The sequence below is a fragment of the Aquarana catesbeiana genome, linkage group LG12 (assembly GCF_042186555.1).
Source record: "Aquarana catesbeiana isolate 2022-GZ linkage group LG12, ASM4218655v1, whole genome shotgun sequence".
Taxonomy (NCBI): Eukaryota; Metazoa; Chordata; class Amphibia; order Anura; family Ranidae; genus Aquarana; species Aquarana catesbeiana.
This window is the reverse complement of record NC_133335.1, coordinates 204,028,252-204,049,404: the sequence shown is the minus strand read 5'-3', so window position 1 is coordinate 204,049,404 and position 21,153 is coordinate 204,028,252. Positions and strand designations below refer to the sequence as shown.

Here is a 21,153-nt window from a genome sequence, read left to right as displayed (position 1 = left end):
CCCTTGTTCACAGACACTGATAAATAGCCCAGATCCAGAGACGTTTCTTATGCCTTTAACATTACCAAAGATGTTCTACGTGTATGGCGCTGTGGCATGCACGGTTGTATACACCGACAGTCACTTCAGTGAAGCAATGGAAGATGTGGTATACATAGAGAATACTTACCCATCCACACCTCCCCAAAACAGCCTTGTCCCAGCTTGAGCTCGAGGCGTAAAGAGTCTCTAGGAATTTCCCAGGCATCCTTTGCCAAACCTTGAGTCTGTGGCTTGGACGTGGGACACACAGTGGTCAGCCGGTGACACAAACCATCTGCATGCTCTGGGGAGAAAACAGAAAAAAAAACTGTTAAGGAGGGGTATCAAAGTGGTTTTGTTCTGCTAAATTAAAAAGCCATTTAATATATGTAGGCAAAATCTCTTCCAATCAGTCGTTTCTGGCCTCATGCACAAATACCTCTCAAAGTGGACTTATTCTCAAAGAGTGATGATCTGCCATCTTGATCAAAAATTATAGAAGGGTTAAAGAGTATGTGAAGCCAAAACTTTTTTTCTCTTTGTTTTGTATACAGCAGGGAAGAGTTAGAACCTCGGTCAGATCTTTACTGCTTTCTGAGTCTCCATCAGAGAATTTTACCCTCATTTATGGTCTTGCCGACATTTTACCAGACAGGACGTGAGGAGAAATGTTCAACAGCAACATACACAGAAATGAAAATGCTTCTCTTCAGGAAAAGTAGGAGAAGGCTAGAACTCCTATTAGATTTGTATTTTCATCTTTGTCCTTATTGCAGATTTTTCCTTTCTTCCCATCTGGTGAAGGAAGAACTGGAAGCCAGTGTAAACCTTTATAGCAGTGATCTCCAAACTGTGGCCCGAGGGCTGGATGCAGCCCTTTGCTAGCCTATAGCGGCCCTTGGGGCACTATTCCTCCCAAGGACACCAACATTGGGGCACTATTCCTCCCAATGATATGAGGCACCATTTCTCCCACTGACGCCAACAGCGGGGCATAACTTCTGCCAATGATACCAATGATGGGGCACCATTCCTCCCCCTACTGACCACCAACTTCGAGGCTATGTTTATTCTCATTGATGTTTGGCCAGGGACATTTTTTACCCCCCACTGGCCACAATCCAGCCCCCCCCCCCCCCCCGAGCCTGAAGGACAGTAAACTGGCCCTTTGTTTGTAAAGTTTGGAGTCCCCTGCTCTATAGCAGAGTCCCATATAGCAGTAGAACATAAACCCTGCAGAGGTTTGAACCTTTTCCACTCTATCCAAAACCAGAAAACGTTTTTAGCCAGATATACACTTTAATTTTGCCTTAGTACCATGAAAAAATACAACATTTTGCCTTAAGGTAGAACTAAAGGCAACACCCCCCCCCCCCCCCCATTTTAGAGGGTTACAACCCCTGTCAGTTTTTCTTGGCCATCTGTGTCCCATTGGGGAGATTTCCCTTCCCTTGTCCCACAGCCAAACAAGGTAGCAAGAGGAAATCCCTCCAAAGAAAGGGAATCTCATGGTGACATCAGGGTAACAAAGACTAGTGTCCCCACTGGAAGATCTCTCCTCGATTACTGTGCTGGTGTCAACCCAAATTTTGGGATTTGCCTTTACTTTCATTTTCAATGATGGTGACAGTAAACAAGACAAATAGAGAGGATGAATCTTGGCTGATATAAATGTTATGAGTCTCTGGGATTTCAACGCTGTCTCTACCTTGCAGTCTAACAGTGCCTGTCTCGGAGAAGTGTTCGTTTTTTTGTCTGATGATGTTTTATATCAGTTTTTATATGGACTAACTACTATATATAACTAATCACCAGCTAATAACCAATCGCCATTTTTAGTGGAATCTGCTATGCAATGATCAAGTGTTCACTAGCACTTCCGTGATTTGTTTCACTCGTTTTATTGCGAACACGGTATCACAATGGTGAGAATAGCCAACAATTTGGAGCCTTGCAGGGTGCTTCCTCACAATGATGTGGTGACAATGTGATTAGGTCATTGTGCCGCCTTGAGGAAGGGACTCCTGCAAGGACTGACCTATGTGATGTTACTAATGTCACCAATATGACAGGAGAGCTGGCGACATCCTTATTCTTGATTTAGATCTCACATGGCACCATTCATCACAAAAAATACAAGCACCCACTTACAATACCGATCTAGCACTGTAGGGAGCGTGGCTCTAACACAAACTGTATGGCATGTAATAAACGACACATACAGAGTGAGAAAGTCAGCTCCAGAAGCCCCTAAAACATGTCCCAACTTTAACACCCTTTGCCTTCTGAAGTAAGTCCTTTGTCCTCATTCCGGTGCTGGGACACTTGTGTATGCAAGGCCAGCGTGAAAAACAGCTGCTTCCTGAGCACTTCAAAGGAAACATGAGACCGTGAAATGGTCTTCCAAATCCTTTTAGCCTCTCCAACAGCAGCACCGTAAAAAAGACAACACATGGCCATCCTATCACGCCGTCTGCTGTCCGGTCCTACCACACTGGGCATGTGTTTTTACTAGCACAGCAACTGAATGGAGCATTTTTGGGGCAAAGTTTATGGGTAATTTGTCAGTTACTCAGAGATTCAACACACACAGAAATACATTTGCTAATAAAATGACTGCCTCTAGCTGCATTCACACCATATTAGTGTGTAAACATGCATAAACTTGCACGAAACACACAAAAAAAAAAAAAAAAAAAAAAAAAAAAAAAAAAAAAAAGGGGGGGGGGGGGGGTCATGCTTGCGGTGCCATTCATTGTTAATTAAACACAGTTAAAAAACTGAGCAAAGCTTGAAGCTAGCTCTTAAAATGTGCATGAGCTAATTGGCCATGGGCTGACCTAAATGTAGTGAGACAATGCACAAAAAAAAAAAAAAATCTGTTAAAAGATTCTCGACCATCAGAGACCGTTTCACATGCACTGTAGTTTAATCCTTCATGCTTCTAAAGATCATTAAACAACTATTAATGTTAATATCTATACAGAATGTGTAGGCCCAAAGTGGAAAAATAGGCCAAACACAATCTATTCTTAAAAATGTTCCCTTGTTCCTCCTCTAACCTGTCCTGCCTAAACTGTATTAAAAAAAACAAAAACATGGATGTCGGTACTGCTGCAGGGGAGAGGAGGGAGCGCCGACAACGCCTGGGCCATGGGAGCAGACGTCACATCTTCTGTAATTGCCAGCTGCTGACTGCTCCCTGAGCAGGAGCTGCAGAATCACATGACCAGAGTAGAGCGGATTAAAAATAGGTAGACTACACAGATTTTTTTTAAAAAACAAGTTAGATAGATATGAGGAAAGGGAGGGAACATTTTTAAGAATAGTTAAACCTAGGCACTTTAATGAGTGGAACAGGCACTACGGCTCAAATCCCAACCAAGATCCTACAGGTATATGCATGGAGTCTGCACGTTCTCCCTGCACTTGTGTGCAATTCCTCCGGGGACATTGGTTTCCTCCAACACTATCAAAGATAGGTTGGTAGGCCAATTGGTTCCCTTTCTAAATTGGCTGTAGTAGGTGTATGTATGACTGCAAGGTAGGGATTTTAAAATGGCAAGCACCTTGAGGGCAGGGACAAATGTAAATACACTATATCTATGTAAAGTGCTGCGTAAAATTGTCAGCACTATATAAATGACTAATAAATAAATAACTGCAGCACTGCACAGTAAGGGGACATTTCATTACTAAACTAGTGCATTGGCACTACACCACAACTGGCAGTCCTTAAGAAGAGAAAGCCCAAATCCCCTGAAATATGTTGGCTTTGGTTTATACCCTTCAGCAGGGGTCTCCAAACTTTCCTACAGAGCGCCAGTTTACGGTACTTCAGACTTTAGGGGAAGCTGTGGCCAGCGAGTAGAAAAAGCTCCGGCATCAGCGGGAGTAAATAACACCTCAGGCTTGATGGTAAGAGGGTTTAAAAAAAATTAGATAGCATCTGTGATCAGTGGGAGGAATAGTGCCCCATCGTTGATATCAGAGGAAGGAATAGTGTCCGATTGTGTCAGTGGGAAGAATAGTGGCCCATTGGGGTTATTAAAAAAAAAAAAAAAAAGTGCCCCAAAGTTGGTGTCAGTGAGAAAAATCGTGCCCCAAAGTTGGACTCAATGGGAGGAATAGTGCCCCAAGAAGCTGAAGGCAAGCAAAGGGCTGCATCTGGCCCCCGGGCCACAGTTTGGAGACCACTGTCATGCAGTAATAACGTGATTATTGTTCTACAACCAGCTGGAGTCTCCAAGACTTTCCATTGACGTACAATATTCCTCACCACCTTCTCCAGATTTTGATACTAATGTCAGATGGAAGTTGACAGGCAGATTCTGATAAATGCTTCCGAATGCAGCCACCACAATTAGGGACTGGTAAGCTGCAGGTATTACTTTAATTATTTTTGCCATTTGCATGGGTTTCTTCCCACAACTAGCACAGGAGGCTTTGAGCAGCTTCCATTCAGACCAGCCCTTCTATGGCTGTATAAGAGGCATTTAGATGGTAAGCTCCTTCAGGGTCGGGACTGATGTGAATATTACTATGCATTCTATAAACCTCTGAGTATAATGATATGGCAGTAGAGAAATAAAACACATTTAATTAAAGATGTTTATTGCTCTATCATTGATGGACTTAATCTTCCTAACAGTTGTTCTCTACTGCTGTCTCTGCCAAAGGTTGAGACTTTTGACTCAATAAGCTTCCACCTCCAAAGCCAGAAAATAGCTGACACGTTCTGACCCCCACCCTGACCTCCCCCACCCCTCTGGTCTTTTATCCTGGAAAATTCAGTCCCTTTTGTTCCTACATGAATTCCCACCATCTAATGCCATCACCCTCATGGATCTTACTGCTGTAATAGGCCACCAGCTGCTGGAGGTTGCTGAACTGAGTCCGAGATGTGATGTAGAATCCGCCACTGTCCAGCTTGCGAATCTTATAATGTTTGACGTTCAGTCCGCGGTTGGGATCGTAGTCTGATACAGACAGGCAATAAGCACCTGGAAGATGAAAAAAAAAAAAATAAAAATATAGGCATGATACTGTAGCCATCTTTCATTTCAATTAGATTAAGATAAATCATCATTGAGCACATTTTTTTAATTAAAGTTGAACTATAGGTCAAACCTTTTTTTTTATTCGTTTCCATTTTGGATAGAATAAGGGAGGGTTATAATCTGCCAGAATATTTTTCACCATATGCGCCCCACGGTGGAGATTTCCCTTCACTTCCTGTCCTACAGTCAAACAGGAAGTGAGAGGAAATCCCTGCAAATTAAGAGAATCCCTTAGGGAACCCCCAGGTCACCAGAAGTAGTGACCCCATTGGAAGATTTCCCATCCATTACTTTTCTGGGGACAACCAAAAGTTTAGGATTTTCTCTTTCATTCACTTTCAATGATAAACAGGACAAAGAGAGGGCGAATCTCCATAAACGGCAGCACAATCCGCAATAAAAAAAATGACAAGTGCTCCAATCCATCTCTAGTTTTGCCTTTAGTTATTAATGCGACAGATTTTGAAGAGTCTGAAGCTAATTCCAGATTTGCCAACATTAGTAGCGCCTCCATGTTTTCCAGTTCAGCTGCATTTGGTCCCCATAGATAACCTACCCAATATGAGAACCACTGATTTAAAGCGGGGTTCCACCCAAATTTTGAACAATATCTGTATGTATTCTCTTCCTTGCCTAGATGCTGACATGCCGTTTAAAAAAATTTAAATCACCGTAATTACCTTTTATTTTTCTATTCTTCTTTGCACTTCCTGGTTCTCCTCCCATGGGAGTAGGCGTGTTTCTAGCCTCTCCCAGACTCCTGGGAGCTAGTCTCAGGCTTCCCAGGATGCCACTGAGCATGTGCGGGAACAAGCGGTGAATGCTGGGAGCACAGCATTCACCACATCCAGGAAATAAATGCTTGTGGGCTTCAAATGCCCACAATGAAGATGGAAACCGCTTGCAGTGAATAATATAAGTTATTCTTTCCGACTAAATCTGACACAGGCGGACATATTACACACAATATGTGAGTATGTAATGCTGAGAAGAAAAGTTTGTGAATAAACTCAAAAAAAAAACAAAAAAAAAAAAAACGATAGATAGGTGGACCCCCGCTTTAAAGGAATGTGATTCCCTCATTTGCACAAACAAGGAGGTTGGAGGAATCTCCCCCCTGCTTTGCTACTGTATTCTGACAGTGGGGACTCTGCTGTCAGAATACATTGATCAGCACAGCAGCCAACTGGCTGAAGCCACTGATCCAATGAAAATTTTCCAACATTCTTATTCAACAGAAGTCAATTGGGAACAGGCATAGATGGACCAAAATTCAGACAGACCCTGCTGAACTTGCTGGGTTTCAATCCATCTATGGCCAGCTTTATTGGACTTTCTATAGTTTTACCTACTAAACCTTCTAAATCCTTCTCCTGTTATGTTCTCTCCTCTATTTCTTTTAGGTAGTGAAGATATAACAATCATACAAAGGGCCCCTTGTGGATCACTCTAAAGCTGATTACACTATACAATCTGATTGTACAATCTCCTTTTACATCTACCATCCACTCAACCAACAAATTAAATTCAAGATACAAACAGTAAATTACAAAACCATCCACAACCTAGCCCCCAGCTACATCACTAACCTGGTCTCGAAACACCAACATAATTGTCCTCTTCACTCCTCCCAAGACCTCCTGCTCTCTAGCTCCCTTGTCACTTCATGCCATGCCAGCCTCCAGGACTCCATCCGAGTCTCCAGGACTTCATCCGAGCCTCTCCCATCCTCTGGAACTCTCTACCCCAATCTGTCCGACTAGCTCCTACTTTGTCTGCTTTCAGATGATCCCTATCTGGCCCCACCTAACAACTGTACATTTATTTTCTCCATCAGCACATCTCCCACAGTTATCCCCTCTTGTATCTCTTGACCCTCCCTCTTCGACTGTAAGCTATAATGAGCAGGGCCCTCTGATTCCTATTGTATTAAAAGGGTATTGTATTTGTACTGTCTACCCTCAAGTTGTAAAGCGCTACATAAACTGTCAGCACTATATAAATCCTGTACAAAAATAATAATAAATAATAAATTATAACACCATCAACTATGTAGCGCAAGGGCCGGCCTGATTTCATACTATGGATTGCTTGGGTAAATGTAAAGAAGACTGTACACAAATTGTACAGATTGTATAGTGTATGGTCTGCTTTAGGTCCCATTTTGCTAAATGTTCTATGTCCCATAACTGAAACAATACTGGACACCGCACTATTTTGATGCCCCATAATCATTCTGTGGACCTCATATTGACATTGTACCATTGAACCGAGCATGTACAGTGCCTTGAAAAAGTACTCATACCCCTTGAAATTTTCCACATTTTGTCATGTTACAACCAAAAACGTAAAATGTATTTTTATTGGGATTTTATGTGATAGACCAACACAAAGTGGCACATAATTGTGAAGTGGAAGGAAAATGATAACTTTTTTTTTTTACAAATATGTGAAAAGTGTGTGGTACATTTGGATTCAGCCCCCCGGAGTCAATACTTTGTAGAACCACCTTTCTCTGCAATTACAGCTACAAGTCTTTTCAGGAATGTCTCTACCAGCTTTGCACATCTGGAGAGTGACATTTTTGCCCATTCTTCTTTGCAAAATAGCTCAAGCTCTGTCAGATTGGATGGAGAGAGTCTGAACAGCAATTTTCAAGTCTTGCCACAGATTCTCAATTGGATTTAGGTCTGGACTTTGACTGGGCCATTCTAACACATGAATATGCTTTGACCAAAACCATTCCATTGTAGCTCTGGCTGTATGTTTAGGGCCGTTGTCCTGCTGGAAGGTGAACCTCCGCCCTAGTCTCAAGTCTTTTGCAGACTCTAACAGGTTTTCTTCTAAGATTGCCCTGTATTTGGCTCCATCCATCTTCCATCAACTCTGATCAGCTTCCCTGTACCTGAAGAAAAACATCCCTACAACATTGCTGGAAGAGTCCGCTGGTGGGGGGGGTTGGTTGATTTTCTGCCACACTATCGCAATTTGTAGACGCTATAACTTTCAAGCAAACCAATCAATATACACACTTAATAGGATTTTTTTCCAAAGACGTAGCAGAATTCATTTTGGCCAAAATGTATGAAGAATTTTTTTTATTTATTGGTTATATTGTTTTTTTTTCCCAAAACGTTTGGTCTTTTTCCATTTATATTGCAAAAAATAACAAAAAAAAAACCCAGTGGTGATCTAAAGCAAACCAAAAGAAGGCTCTATTTGTGTGAAAAAAAGATAGAAATTTCGCTCAGCATTGCATGACTGAGCAACTGCCAGTTAAAGTACCTTAAAAACGAAGCCCTCCAGCGCTGACAGGGCCTCAATCTTCACCCAGTCTTCCTTCCAGGTTGGCGAGCTCTGGTCCTTTGATTGGACCACCCACGATGACATCACTCCCGCGCATGGATGTGGGAGCCGCTGTTCACAGCACAGAACTCTGAATGAATGGCACCTGCATGCTTTTCCTTCAGAGCGCATGCGCTGGCGATGTCACCAGCCCATTCACAAGTAAATATCTCCTAAACGGTGTACGTTTAGAAGATATTTACTGTACCTATAGGCAAGCCTTATTATAGCCCTACCTATAGGTAAAAATCAACCATGTGAGTTTACTCCCACTTTAATTAAAAGATTTGGTCAAACTGGCCCTTTACCTCACAATATACCTCACTGGCCCTATACACACACATATACATATAGATAGATAGAACACTAAAGCAGCATGTCACGTGTTTTGTACCTGATTTGTGGAGTATCATGAGATTGCTACAGTAGATACTGTATTTTATTTTCCATTTTTGTGGAGTTTAGAGTACAGGCAGTCCTCAGGTTACAAACAAGATAGGGTCTTGTAGATTTGTTCTTTAAGTGATTTGTAATGGTTCTTTTTTTTTTTTTTTTTTTAAATAACATATCATATTTAACTCCACTGTGCAGCTCGTTTTGCACAGAGTGGCCCCGAATTCTGGGGTCCCTCGGCGGCACCTCCCCACATCAGATAACCCCCAGGGAGAAGCGTTCTCCTGGGGGGAGGGGTTACCTTGCGGACGCGCTCCCGAGTCCAGCATTCGGCGTCCATAGAGGCCGCATGCAGCACTCGGCCCCGCCCCCCGCGTCATTGGATTTGATTGACAGCAGTGGGAGCCAATGGCTGCGCTACTATCAATCAATCCAATCAAGAGCTGAGAACCCCGGGCAGAGAGACAGAGAGACGTCCCCGTGGGTCAAGTTCTAGGGCTCAGGAAAGTAAAGGGGGGGCTGGGAGTGTTTTTTTTTCACCTTAATGCATTAAGGTGAAAAAACCCATACCTTTACAACCCCTTTAAGTTGAATTTGTATGCAGGTCAGAACAGGTACATTTTTTAAGTATAGCTCCAGCCAAAAAAGTAATTTTTACATTTTTTTGGATAGCATAAGGAAGAGTTAACACCCCTGTAACATTTGTGTTGCTATCCATGTCCCTGTTCAGAAGATTTCGCCTCACTTTTTGTCCCTGTGATAATTGGATTCTGAAAATTTGGGGTTGTCGTGGAAACAAGGATTGGTGATAAAAGTATCAGTGGAGACACCTTTTTCCCATGATAACTCTTACAGGAATGAATTCCCCTTCCTAGGGAAAGATTTTCTCTCACTTCCTGTTGTCTCCCTCCATTTGAGTCGTTTGTAACCCGGGGACCACCTGTACAAGAACACCAACATGTAATAAAATGGGAGAACACAGAGGGATAACGCAATTTGATTATAATATATATATATATATATATATATATATATGTAAATATAAAGCAGGAAGTGCATTATGGGTGAGACAGGTCTGCTTTTTTTGTACAAAAAGAGCATCACTCTGAGGTAACCGCTTCAGACAGAGCTGGAGGCAACCAAGTGACAGAGGAATGAAATAAACAGGCCTGTGTGAAAATATGAGGAGAAATTAGAGTTCGGGGGCCTGCCTGTGGCTTCCATTACTGCGGAATGAAAAGGAACACATCAGGACGGGGAGACTACACACAGCATCTATCCTCCCAGCTCCACACACAAGAGGAGCCCTGAGGCCTCCGGCACACACATCACTTCTGGTTGCTACGGGTTACACGAATATTTATCTCACTGACCCACTTATTGCTGCTGCTCCCCCTCCTCCCCGAAATGTTCCCCCCTCCCTTCACTGCCAAAGGCGGCCTGACTGAGGAGGAGGGGAGGGGGGAATGTATGGTGAGAACCAGAATGTGAGAGCACAGAGAATCCTTACACAGACACACAGTGTTCCCTCACTATCTCCACACACTATGTATGGCCTCCATACTAGAAAACTCCCAGGATTCTGCTTCTGTCACAAAGGCTTATTCTATAAGGCAACACAAAAAAGCAGCAATGACGTGCAAAGTGACGCAATCAGAGACCATCTCCATTTTTATATGCTTAAAGTGGAACTTTAGTCAGAAAATGAAGTCCTGCTAGATCACCACAGACTGGCCCCTTTTAGGCTTCATGTACACAGTACGTTGTTCAACCTCTCCTGAACGATTTAACTTGACAAACTCGCTCTACACAGGATTACCCCAATATCAGCTTGCGCGCCTACAGGCCATCCAAAACGCAGCGGCAAGACTGCTAACAGGAAAAAGTCCATCTCCCCATCCCTGAGGAGCCTACACTAGCTAACCGTAAATAATCGGATCACATTTAAGACCCTCTGCCTCACCCACAAATGCATACAAGGTAACGCCCCTCAATACCTCCGAGAGAAAATAAAACACTACACACCCCCAATCTGCGATCATCTAACCAAAACCTCCTCCTCATTCCCAAATACCGCTACAAAGCAAGGGAAGAACGAAGATTCTCAGTCCAAGGACCTCGACAATGGAACACTCTTCCGACTCACATCCGCATGGAAGAAAACTATCTGGCCTTCAAGAAAAAACTCAAGACCTTCCTCTTCTAAGAAGATGACAGCACAAAACGCATTAGCGCCTTGGAGCGATTCAGTTCACATTTGCAGCGCTTTACAAATCATTCATTCATTGACAGCTAGAAACCGGCGCTCACATCTAGAAGCGTTTGAAAAAAACATTTTTTTTTAAATTCATCTACTTTTTTCAAAATAGCCAAAAATGAAAAACAGCTGAGTTGCCGCGGTTAGCCGCGTTTGGAATGCCTCTAAACACAGAGGCCAATCTGCCGACAGCCTTAAAGCGGAGTTCCACCCAAAAATAGAACTTCCGCTTAAGTGACGGTGACCCCCTGACATGCCACATTTGGCATGTTAATTTTTTTTTTTTTGGGGGGGGGGCAGATACCCTCTTTTTAGAGGCATCCAGCTCCCACTTCCTCTCTGGGCTCCGCAGCCCCGGAAGGAAGTTCATCTCTCCCCCCTCCCATATTCTGGGACATGTCACAGGTCCCAGAAGATTGCCCAGCCATTCACAGCGTGCAGCGCATGCTCGGCTGTGAAGTAAGAATGCCGGCGCCATGGATAGGAGCGAGGCTTCGTGCGCCCCCATTGCTGGACCATGGGACAGGCGACTGATTATTAAAAGTCAGCAGCTACACTTTTTGTAGCTGCTGACTTTTTTTTATTTTCGGCGGAACTCAGCTTTAAAGTGGTTGTAAACTTCAATCTTTGACTTGTACCTATCGGTAAGCCTATAATAAGGCTTACCGATAGGTAGTGTAAAAATCTCCTGAACGTTTAGGAGATATTTACTATATATGCAGCTGATAACATCGTCAGCGCATGCGCTCTAAGGCTGTATTCACACCTGAGCGTTTCAAAGTTACGCGTTTTAACCACGATTTTGTACAGGTCACCAATGTAAAAAGCAGAAAAACGCCTGTAATCTGCCCCAAAGAAGCTCGTTCCTTTTTGAGCTTAAGGCATTTTTCAGGTGTTTTGCTTCAGGTGACAAAAAGCTCAGATGTGATCAGGTGCCACTGAAATGAATGGGATGTTGGGCGTTTAAGGCGTTTTACGAGCTGAAAACACTCAGGTGTGAATGCAGCCTGAAGGAATGGCCTTCAGAATCCTGTGCTGTAAACGGTGACTCCCCGCGGGAGTGACATCGCGACTCAGGTCAGTCACACAGCTGGAGTCCACAGACCTGTAAAGACGACGACGGGTAAAAGACGACGACGGGTAAAAGACGACGACGGGTAAAAGACGACGACGGGTAAAAGACGACGACGGGTAAAAGACGACGACGGGTAAAAGACGACGACGGGTAAAAGACGACGACGGGTAAAAGACGACGACGGGTAAAAGACGACGACGGGTAAAAGACGACGACGGGTAAAAGACGACGACGGGTAAAAGACGACGACGGGTAAAAGACGACGACGGGTAAAAGACGACGACGGGTAAAAGACGACGACGGGTAAAAGACGACGACGGGTAAAAGACGACGACGGGTAAAAGACGACGACGACGGGTAAAAGACGACGACGACGGGTAAAAGACGACGACGACGGGTAAAAGACGACGACGACGGGTAAAAGACGACGACGACGGGTAAAAGACGACGACGACGGGTAAAAGACGACGACGACGGGTAAAAGACGACGACGACGGGTAAAAGACGACGACGACGGGTAAAAGACGACGACGACGGGTAAAAGACGACGACGGGTAAAAGACGACGACGGGTAAAAGACGACGACGGGTAAAGCCAGAAGCGGCCTCCAGTGATGACAGCTCATCGCTGGAAGGCTTAGTTTTTCAGGTAAGTTTCACATAATGTGCTAGTATGCGATGCATACTAGCACATTATAGCTTTACATTGCAGGTTTAGAAAAAAAAAACAAAAAACAGCAGTTTACAACCACTTCCCGCTCAAGGCACGTCATAGGACGTCATGGACTTTGAGTGGGGATATCTGAAAGATGCCTGCAGCTACAGGCATCATCCAGATATCTTTTTCAGCCGGCGATTCTGTGCACCGTAAGAACAATCCTAGCGGCAGTTCAGCCGCTTGATCGTCCTTCTTCCGGCTCGCCCCCTGAGATCGGCAAGCCGAAGAATGAGACGCCATCGGAAGTTTACCATAGAGATTTCTGATGGTCCCCAGTCATCTCTATGACCCTTGGAGGCCCAGGCGCGATGACGTCACATCCGGGCCGGCGGAAGTAAAGAAAGCCAAGGATGCGGCTGGAAAGGCCGGGAGAGTTTATTTTTTTATCTCAGCTTGAAGGAGAGATGTGGGGTCTTATTGAGCCCACATCTCTCCATAAAGAGGACCTGTCACGCACTATTCCTATTACAAGGGATGTTTACCTCCTTGTAATAGGAATAAAAGTGATCACATTTTTTTTAAAAGAGAAAGTGTAAAAATAAACATAAAATAAAAGAATAAAAAAAATAAAATAAAAATTTAAAACACCTCCCCGTGCTTGCGCACAGAAGCGAACGCATACGTAAGTCGCGCCCACATATGTAAACGGTGTTCAAATCGCACATGTGAGGTATCATTGCGTGCGTTAGAGTAAAAGCAACAATTATAGCCCAAGACCTCCTCTGTAACTATAAACATGTAACCTGCAAAAATGTTTAATGTGTCACCTATGGAGATTTTTAGGTACCGAAATTTGGTGCCATTCCATGAGTGTGCGCAATTTTAAAGCGTGACATGTTAGGCATCTATCAACTCTGGGTAACATTATCTTTCACCTTATACAAAAAAAAAAAAAAAAAAAAAAAAAAAAAAAAAAAAAATGGGGTAACGTTTTTATTTTTTTTTAATTCATGAAACTTTTTTTTTTTTTTTTTTTTTAAAGTGTTTGATAAATCATTGCTCAAATATTGTGTGACATAAAAAGTTGCAACAACTGCCATTTTATTCCCTAGTGTCTCTGCTAAAAAAACATATAATCTTTGAGGGTTCTGAGTAATTTTCTAGGAAAAAAAGAAAGAAAAAAAAGATGATTTCTACATGCAGGACCGGAGTGCCAGAATTGGCCCGGAGGGGAATTAAACCCTCTTATTTACAGCCTAGGAAGCTGCTGTTTGATCGGCATCTGCCATGATGCAGCACATGTGATCAGTTATGATACCAGAAATGTGATGGTTTGACAGTTAAGGACACAAGCAAATGTGAAAGTTAGCAATCCTGGCATTCCAGGAATGTAACCGTTTAATAGATGGGTTTAGCTCCATTTTATGATTTACTGCTTCTCAGGGGCTCTGGGCTAATTTTACAGCACACACTAATTTTGGTAGCATAATCTGAAATGTAGGTTCCTTGCCAAAGAACATAATTTTTTTATCAAATTGTTATGGGTAAAGTTCCACTTTAAAGCAGTATTAAATCCAAAAAACAAACATGGAACATATTGTATTCCACCAATCCTCAATATGGTGGCTGCGTTGGTTTTCTTTTTTAGGCCTTTTTTCCCCCCTTTTATTTTTACCTAATGATCTGGCACTGAGTCTGGGGGGAGCGTGCTAAAGCGTAACTAAACTCATTAATTTAACGGTTTCAAAAAACAAACAGTTACATTCCCGGCATACTGGGAATGCACTGGTCACATTTAAATTGTGCCCTCAACCATTTTTGGGTTCAACAGTGGAACTTTACCCATAACAATTTGATAAAAAAATAAGAATGTTCTTTAGCAAGGAACACAAATTCTACATTAATAATTATGCCACCAAAATTGGCGTGTGTGGTAAATTGCCTCCAGCATTGCTCCCGTTTTCTCTTGCTGAAGGCTGCCCATTTGCTGAAGCCCAGAGCCCCTGAACAGCAGTAAATCATAAAATCAAACTAAACTGGGATTACTGAATCATGGGATTCAGCTGTCACATTTGTTTGTATCCTCAACCAAAATGTCAAACCATCAAATGGCTGGTGTCAGAACTAAAATCACATGTGCAGCATAATGGCAGCTGCAAATCAAACAGAGGCAAAGATGGCAGGTTCCTTGGCTGAAATTGATAGGAGGGTTTTATTTCCACTGAGCTGTCAGTGTTAAATGTTTTTTTCTCAACCCGCTGTGTTATTTTTGCTGGACAGCTTGATCTGTTAACCATTTAAGGACCAAGCCTTGTTTTGAGATTTGGGGTTTACAAGTTTAAAACAGTTTTTTTTTTTAGAAAATTACTTAGAACCCCCCCAAATGTATATATTTTTTCCAACACCCTAGAGAACAAAATGGCGGTCATTGCAATACTTTGTCACACCGTATTTGCACAGTGGTCTTACAAGCGCACTTTTTTTGGGAAAAAAAAACACTTTTTAGAATTAAAAAAAAAAAAACAAAAAAAAAAAAACAAAACACACAACAGTAAAGTTAGCCCAATTTTTTTTATATTATTAAAGATGATGTTACGCCGAGTAGATTGATACCCAACATGTCACACACAAATTGCGCCCGCTCGTGGAATGGCGACAAACTTTTATCCTTAAAAATCTCCATAGGCGATGTTTAAAAAAATTCTACAGGTTGCATGTTTTGCGTTACAGAGGAGGTCCAGGGCTAGAATTATGGCTTTCGCTCCTACGATCGCGGGGATACCTCACATGTGTGGTTTGAACACCGTTTACATATGCGGGCACTACTCACGTACTCGGCATGGGACGGGGGCGCGTTAATTTTTTTTTTTATTATTTATTTTTACACTGTTCTTTTAAAAAAATATATTGTGCCACTTTTATTCCTATTACAAGGAATGTAAACATCCCTTGTAATAGAAAAAAAAAGCATGACAGGTCCTCTTAAATATGAGATCTGGTGTGCAAAAGACCTCAAATCTCATATTTATACTAAAATGCAATAAAGAAAAAAAAAAAAAAAAAGTTGTTTGGAAAAAAATAAATAAATAAATGTCCCTTTAAGAGCTATGGGTGGAAATGAAGTTTTGACGTCGCTTCTGCCCTGCAATGGTATGGAGTCAAGTACAGAAAATACCTGTTGATCTTCCCAGAAATGCGGTGTCCTTAATATATATTTCCACTTTCACAGCCATAATTAACTTATTCTGTGCTGCGCTGACAGATCTCCATTATCAGTCGTATACTAGATGTGCAGAACTGTCTGTCTTAAAGTGTTAAAGAATATTAGGGCACTTTCACACTGAGCCGCGCCGGGCGTGGGCGGTAAAGCGCCGCTATTTTTAGCGGCTCCCTTCGGCCACTTGCGGGACACTTTTAACCCCCGCTAGCAGCCGAAAAGGGGTTAAAAGTGCCCGCAAAGCCCACTGATTTCAATGGTCGGGGGCACTTTAGGAGCGATGTCTAGACCGCTCCTAAACCGCCTTAAAGATGCTGCTTGCAGGACTTTTTTTAATGTCCCCCAAGCGCACCGCTCCAGTATGAAAGCACTCAGGCTTCCACACTGGAGTGACAGGAGAGGCGCTTTGCAGGCGCTATTTTAGCCTAGCCCTATAGCGCCTGTAAAGCGCCTCATTGTGAAAGTAGCCTTAAGGCTTGGTGGTACATTGCATGTTCATGCACTTAAAAAAGTTCCCCCTTGTGTCTGTCTGTCACTTATCTGCACGTTGCCATCTATTGTAAGCAATAGAAGCTGCCAATACAATACAATGTATAATCCCGATCCAAAGAAATTTTAGGAAAAGATAAGTAAAAATTAGGTATGCTGTGTGAACGGCAAACATTAACACAAAAAAACATTGAGGGGTTCTCAAACTTAAAAACAGCAAAAATGAAAATACGCTTTAACCACAATACTGGGCACTTTTACACCCTTCCTGCCCAGTCCAATTGTCAGCGCCATCACATTTTGAATAAGTGCACGGCCATGCAACCCTATACTTGTAAGAAATATTTATCATTTTTTTCACACAAATAAAAGGTCATGGAGTTTGAAAAAAAACAAAAAAAAAAAATTTTTTTGTTTATTATAAAATTTTGCGATTCTATTATTGTTTCATAAATGTATGCCAAAATGTATTCTGCTACATTTCTTTGGTAAAAATAACCCAAATTAGTGTTTATTATTTAGTCAGTAGGAAAGCTAGAGTCCTTTTTAGAAAGCAGACAGCTCAAGGAAAAATTAGAAAATAAAATAGATTTTCAAATTTTTTTTTTTACATACTGTCACAAGTGCAGTACAGCGTCCTCATAAAACTGGAGTGGCGGTGATCAGGGACACGGACTGGTACTTTTTTTGTTTTATACACTGTGACTAGAGCAATACAGTGTTACTATAGTAACACCATACCACTCTGGGGAGTTGATCAGGTTTTTTTTTTGTTTTGTTTTGTTTTTTTACACATAATAGGATTGCTTATAGCAGTGAATTTCAAAGCTATAAGCAAATATTTACACTGAATGATGACAGTGTATAAACACTGTGTATAGTTGTGATTAGCCACAGCTAATGTGATCCGTGTGACCAATCACAGCTGGCAACACAATTGTATACAATGATTGGCATGAAGCCATTTGTTTACAACTGTCATATGATCTGCTGTGATTGGTCACAGCAATCACATGTTACCGGTAGCGGGCCGGTACACTGATCAGTAATCCGCTGTTTTCGGTGGATACAGCAGGTGACAGATTGCGCGAGGCGAGTTCTCAGGAGGACGTCCTCCCAGAACAATAGAGTTTCCACCCGTCATTTTACAATGGTGTGGCAGTAAGCAGTTAAGACGTCATTGATCCATGTTTTTACACCGCCCCGCCCTCCAACCGTCTACCTACAAGTGAAAATGGCGGCCGCTTAACTCAATGTAAACTTAGTGGCAAATTTAAAACAGTGTGACACATCTATTGAAGTCAATGGGACCATGCCGCAACTATGTGCCAAACAGTCGGCACATAGTTGCAGCACAGTATGTGAATTACCCCTTTGAGTAAATTAAGAGGAAAAAAAAAAATAAAAAAACATAACAGGCGGTACTGAACATTTGGGAGACACCTGACAGGGTGGTCAGGTGGTTGTAAAGAAGCAAAAGCGATAGAACGACTTCTGTACAACCAGGGTGCTCATACATGGATGGATCGAAATTCAGCCAGTTCCTGCTGAACTGACCGAATTTCAATCCAGGTATGGCCGGCTTTAAAGTGTACAGATCTCCCTGGCTGCGTGGCATAGGTGTGTAAACTTCAAGACTGAAATATAAACCATTTTGCAGCTTAAAACGGTAAAAAAAAAAAAAAAAAAAAAGTCCTTCTCACCTTTGGTGGTCTCACTCTCTCTCACTAGGAAAGTCCCTCGTGGGTTCTCCTGGTTCAGCAATAATCGCTCAGATTCCCTGCGTGTGATCTTCCCAAAATACCACCTGTGGAAGGCAGAGATGACTTACTTTAGTAAGCATATACAATTGCATGCCAGTATTACAGGATAAGAAACAGCTGGACAAAAATTAAAATAAAACAATCCCCCTGATATGACTGGTTTCAATTCTTGCTCGACCTTACAATGATCTTCACTAGCGATCCAGCTACTGCACTACCTTGCTTTCTTCATTATACATACATTCACATACAAATCAGTGACTCTTAAATTTTTTTTTTGGAAGAGTAAAAAAAAAATGCCAGGTTTTTTAATTTTATGTATAAATCAAAAACTATGCCAAGCTACCCTGTGCCAACAGCATACTGGAGATCGAGATCGCTGCTCTTACACAAGAGAGTACAGTACAGCCATCTGACAAGGACCCATACACAGTGCTGCAGTCAACAATGATCAACCTCCACGACCAGCGTTATGGATTGGAGCAATGTGCAGGGGGGAAAGGGGGGTTAGGAGATCCAAACCACTGCTATGTGTGAGAGCAGAGGTCCAGATCTCCGATACAAGGGTAGCTTGATATAGTTCACTGATGAACATTCCCTAAAAATGCTCATAAAATATATTTTTCTTTTAAATTTTCAAAACAGGATTTTCTGTCATTTGACGATGACAAAAGACATTCTATACAAAAGCCTCGTACACACAACGAAAATATTGGACGAATTATCATCCTTTTTTTTGCAAGCTAATCTCATATCGTAAAACAATAGGTTACTAAACTTATGAAGATTCTTGTAAGACAGAATACAACTTCAGATGTGATGTATTGTGTTGTATTCTTTCCAAGCACGCATGGTCTTGGTCATGCAATTTTTTCCGTACAAATACTATCAGGGCTTGACAAGTTTGTTTTTAATCTAGGAGCCAGCTAAAAAAGTTAGGAACTAGTTCTTTAAATTAGCTGCCCGGCACCCAAAACTGCAAGTCTGGGGCGTTGGCAATAGGAATTGCTCATGCCTGGTGCCAAACAAAAAAAAAGACCAAAAATAAAAAATTATTTTTTTTTTAGTTTGTTATAAAATTTTGCAAATAAGTAACTTTTCTCCTTCACTGATGGGGTGGCACTGATATGCACTCACCGGTGGTAAGGAAAGGGCGCCAGACCAAGCCTGCAACTGCAACTCTAGAACTCTAGCACCCAGCTGTCAAACTCATCACAGCCCCGCTCACCATAAGACGACGTTGGTCCCCACAAACGAGTGCTGTATCCCACTCCGGCAGGTCGCAAAATTGTGGCCTCAATTACTGGCCAGCCTGACCTTTTAATCCGTGCGCCCGCGGGGGGGAATGGTGTGGTGGGTGGGCTGAGGGGAGCACATGGGGATCCAGACCGATGCTGCAGCCTAGCCCAAGCGCCAGGACGCAATTTCCAGTCGCCACGGCGACCTGGTATTTGTCAAGCCCCGAATACTGTACTAATGTCGCAAAAAACGTTCGTTTATCATACAAGAAAAATGCATGCATTTTTTTTCCCCATCAGATATTCTCATCGTGTGTACGGGCCTAAGGTCAGCATCGTTCATCGAACATCCCATAGGTAAAAATATTTTTCTACAACCTATGCGTCATAGTACTCACTCTTCAGCCTGAATGGAGTCGGAAGGAGCCACGTAGTTGCTTGGAATGTACCCGGTCTGCCCGGAGCTGAGAGATCGCGCCAACCACCAGTCACCTTCCCTGTGGATGCAAACAATGACAAAATGTTACTCACAGGATACCTGCCCTGTTGATATTCCATGAAACCAAAGCTCCAGAGATTGCATGCACACACATTCCACTGTTGTAAGCAAGCACATACCTGATATCTGGCCTCCTACAATGCAGCATGTGAGAGAGAGAAAAACACAGGATCAGGCATGATGACAGAGGGAAGCAAAGTGAGATTGTAAAGAGAGCTGGAGCCAGACAGACAGACAGACAGCTAAGCACAGAGCCAAGAGCCAAGATAACAAAGAGAAACCGAAGGGGCCAAGATCACAATGGCAATTCATGATCTCTGGGCTCATTTTTTAGGAAATCCTCCAAACTGAAAGTGCTCCCCCTTTGATCTGTATTAGTGAATAACCAATGGAATCTTGTGTGCATGTTAACCTATTTACTGCAGACAGGCATGTTTAAAGTAACTCATCCAATTCTAAGGCTGGCTACAAACTGATTCTTCCATCTATAGAAGCGAGGTGGATAGAGGAATTCCCCACCACCGGGAGATTGTATTCTGGCAGTGGGGGGGGGAAAGAAAGGCTTTCCAACAAGCCTGTTCAAAGGAAGTCGATCATTAGATTGACTTCTGTTGAGTGGGGGTGGCAACACGTAGATCGAAATTCAGTCGCCCCTACTGTGCTGGCTGAATAATAATTAGCGGCACTTTCAACTTCCATTAATTCATCTAAAGTGGTTTTAAAAGGCTCAATGTTTTTTACCTTCATGCATTCTATGCATGAAGGTAGAGCTGCACAATTAATTGTTATCGTGATTTTCCCCCGTTGCGATCTTGACAAAATTTTTCCCGATTCTTTCTGTTAAAGCCAACAGCAGTCAAAAGAAAGGGGGAAGAAAAAAAAAAAAAAACCATGGGCAGTCTGCCAAGAATCACAACATTCTTTAGCAGAGGAACTGAAGTATAAACATTGTAACAATGTGTCCTTTAGATCAAAGGAATACACTTTGGTGTGTAAATGAGGGAAGCTGAACCACTTAAACACTAAGGGCTCTTTCACACGGAGGATCCGTATGTCCGTTTTTCATCCTTCCGTTTTCGGATGAAAAACGGACATACATGTATCCCTACGGAGCGTCGGATGTCAGCGGTGACATGTCC

General features: G+C 42.5%; 1 protein-coding gene across 2 annotated transcripts in view; it reads right to left on the bottom strand.

Moving 5' to 3' along the window:
• The window catches only part of SRC (SRC proto-oncogene, non-receptor tyrosine kinase), a 116,255-nt gene that overhangs the window by 22,497 nt on the left and 72,605 nt on the right, over window positions 1-21,153 (bottom strand). Inside the window, exons 4-8 of one of the 2 annotated variants that reach the window (XM_073606528.1) lie at window positions 20,134-20,148; window positions 19,914-20,012; window positions 18,218-18,321; window positions 4,875-5,024; window positions 170-325 (exon numbers count right to left, since the gene is read on the bottom strand). In XM_073606528.1, coding sequence (XP_073462629.1) covers window positions 170-325; window positions 4,875-5,024; window positions 18,218-18,321; window positions 19,914-20,012; window positions 20,134-20,148 — 524 coding nt within the window. The remainder of the gene's footprint in view (window positions 1-169; window positions 326-4,874; window positions 5,025-18,217; window positions 18,322-19,913; window positions 20,013-20,133; window positions 20,149-21,153) is intronic. The other variant, XM_073606529.1, reaches the window with a different exon arrangement.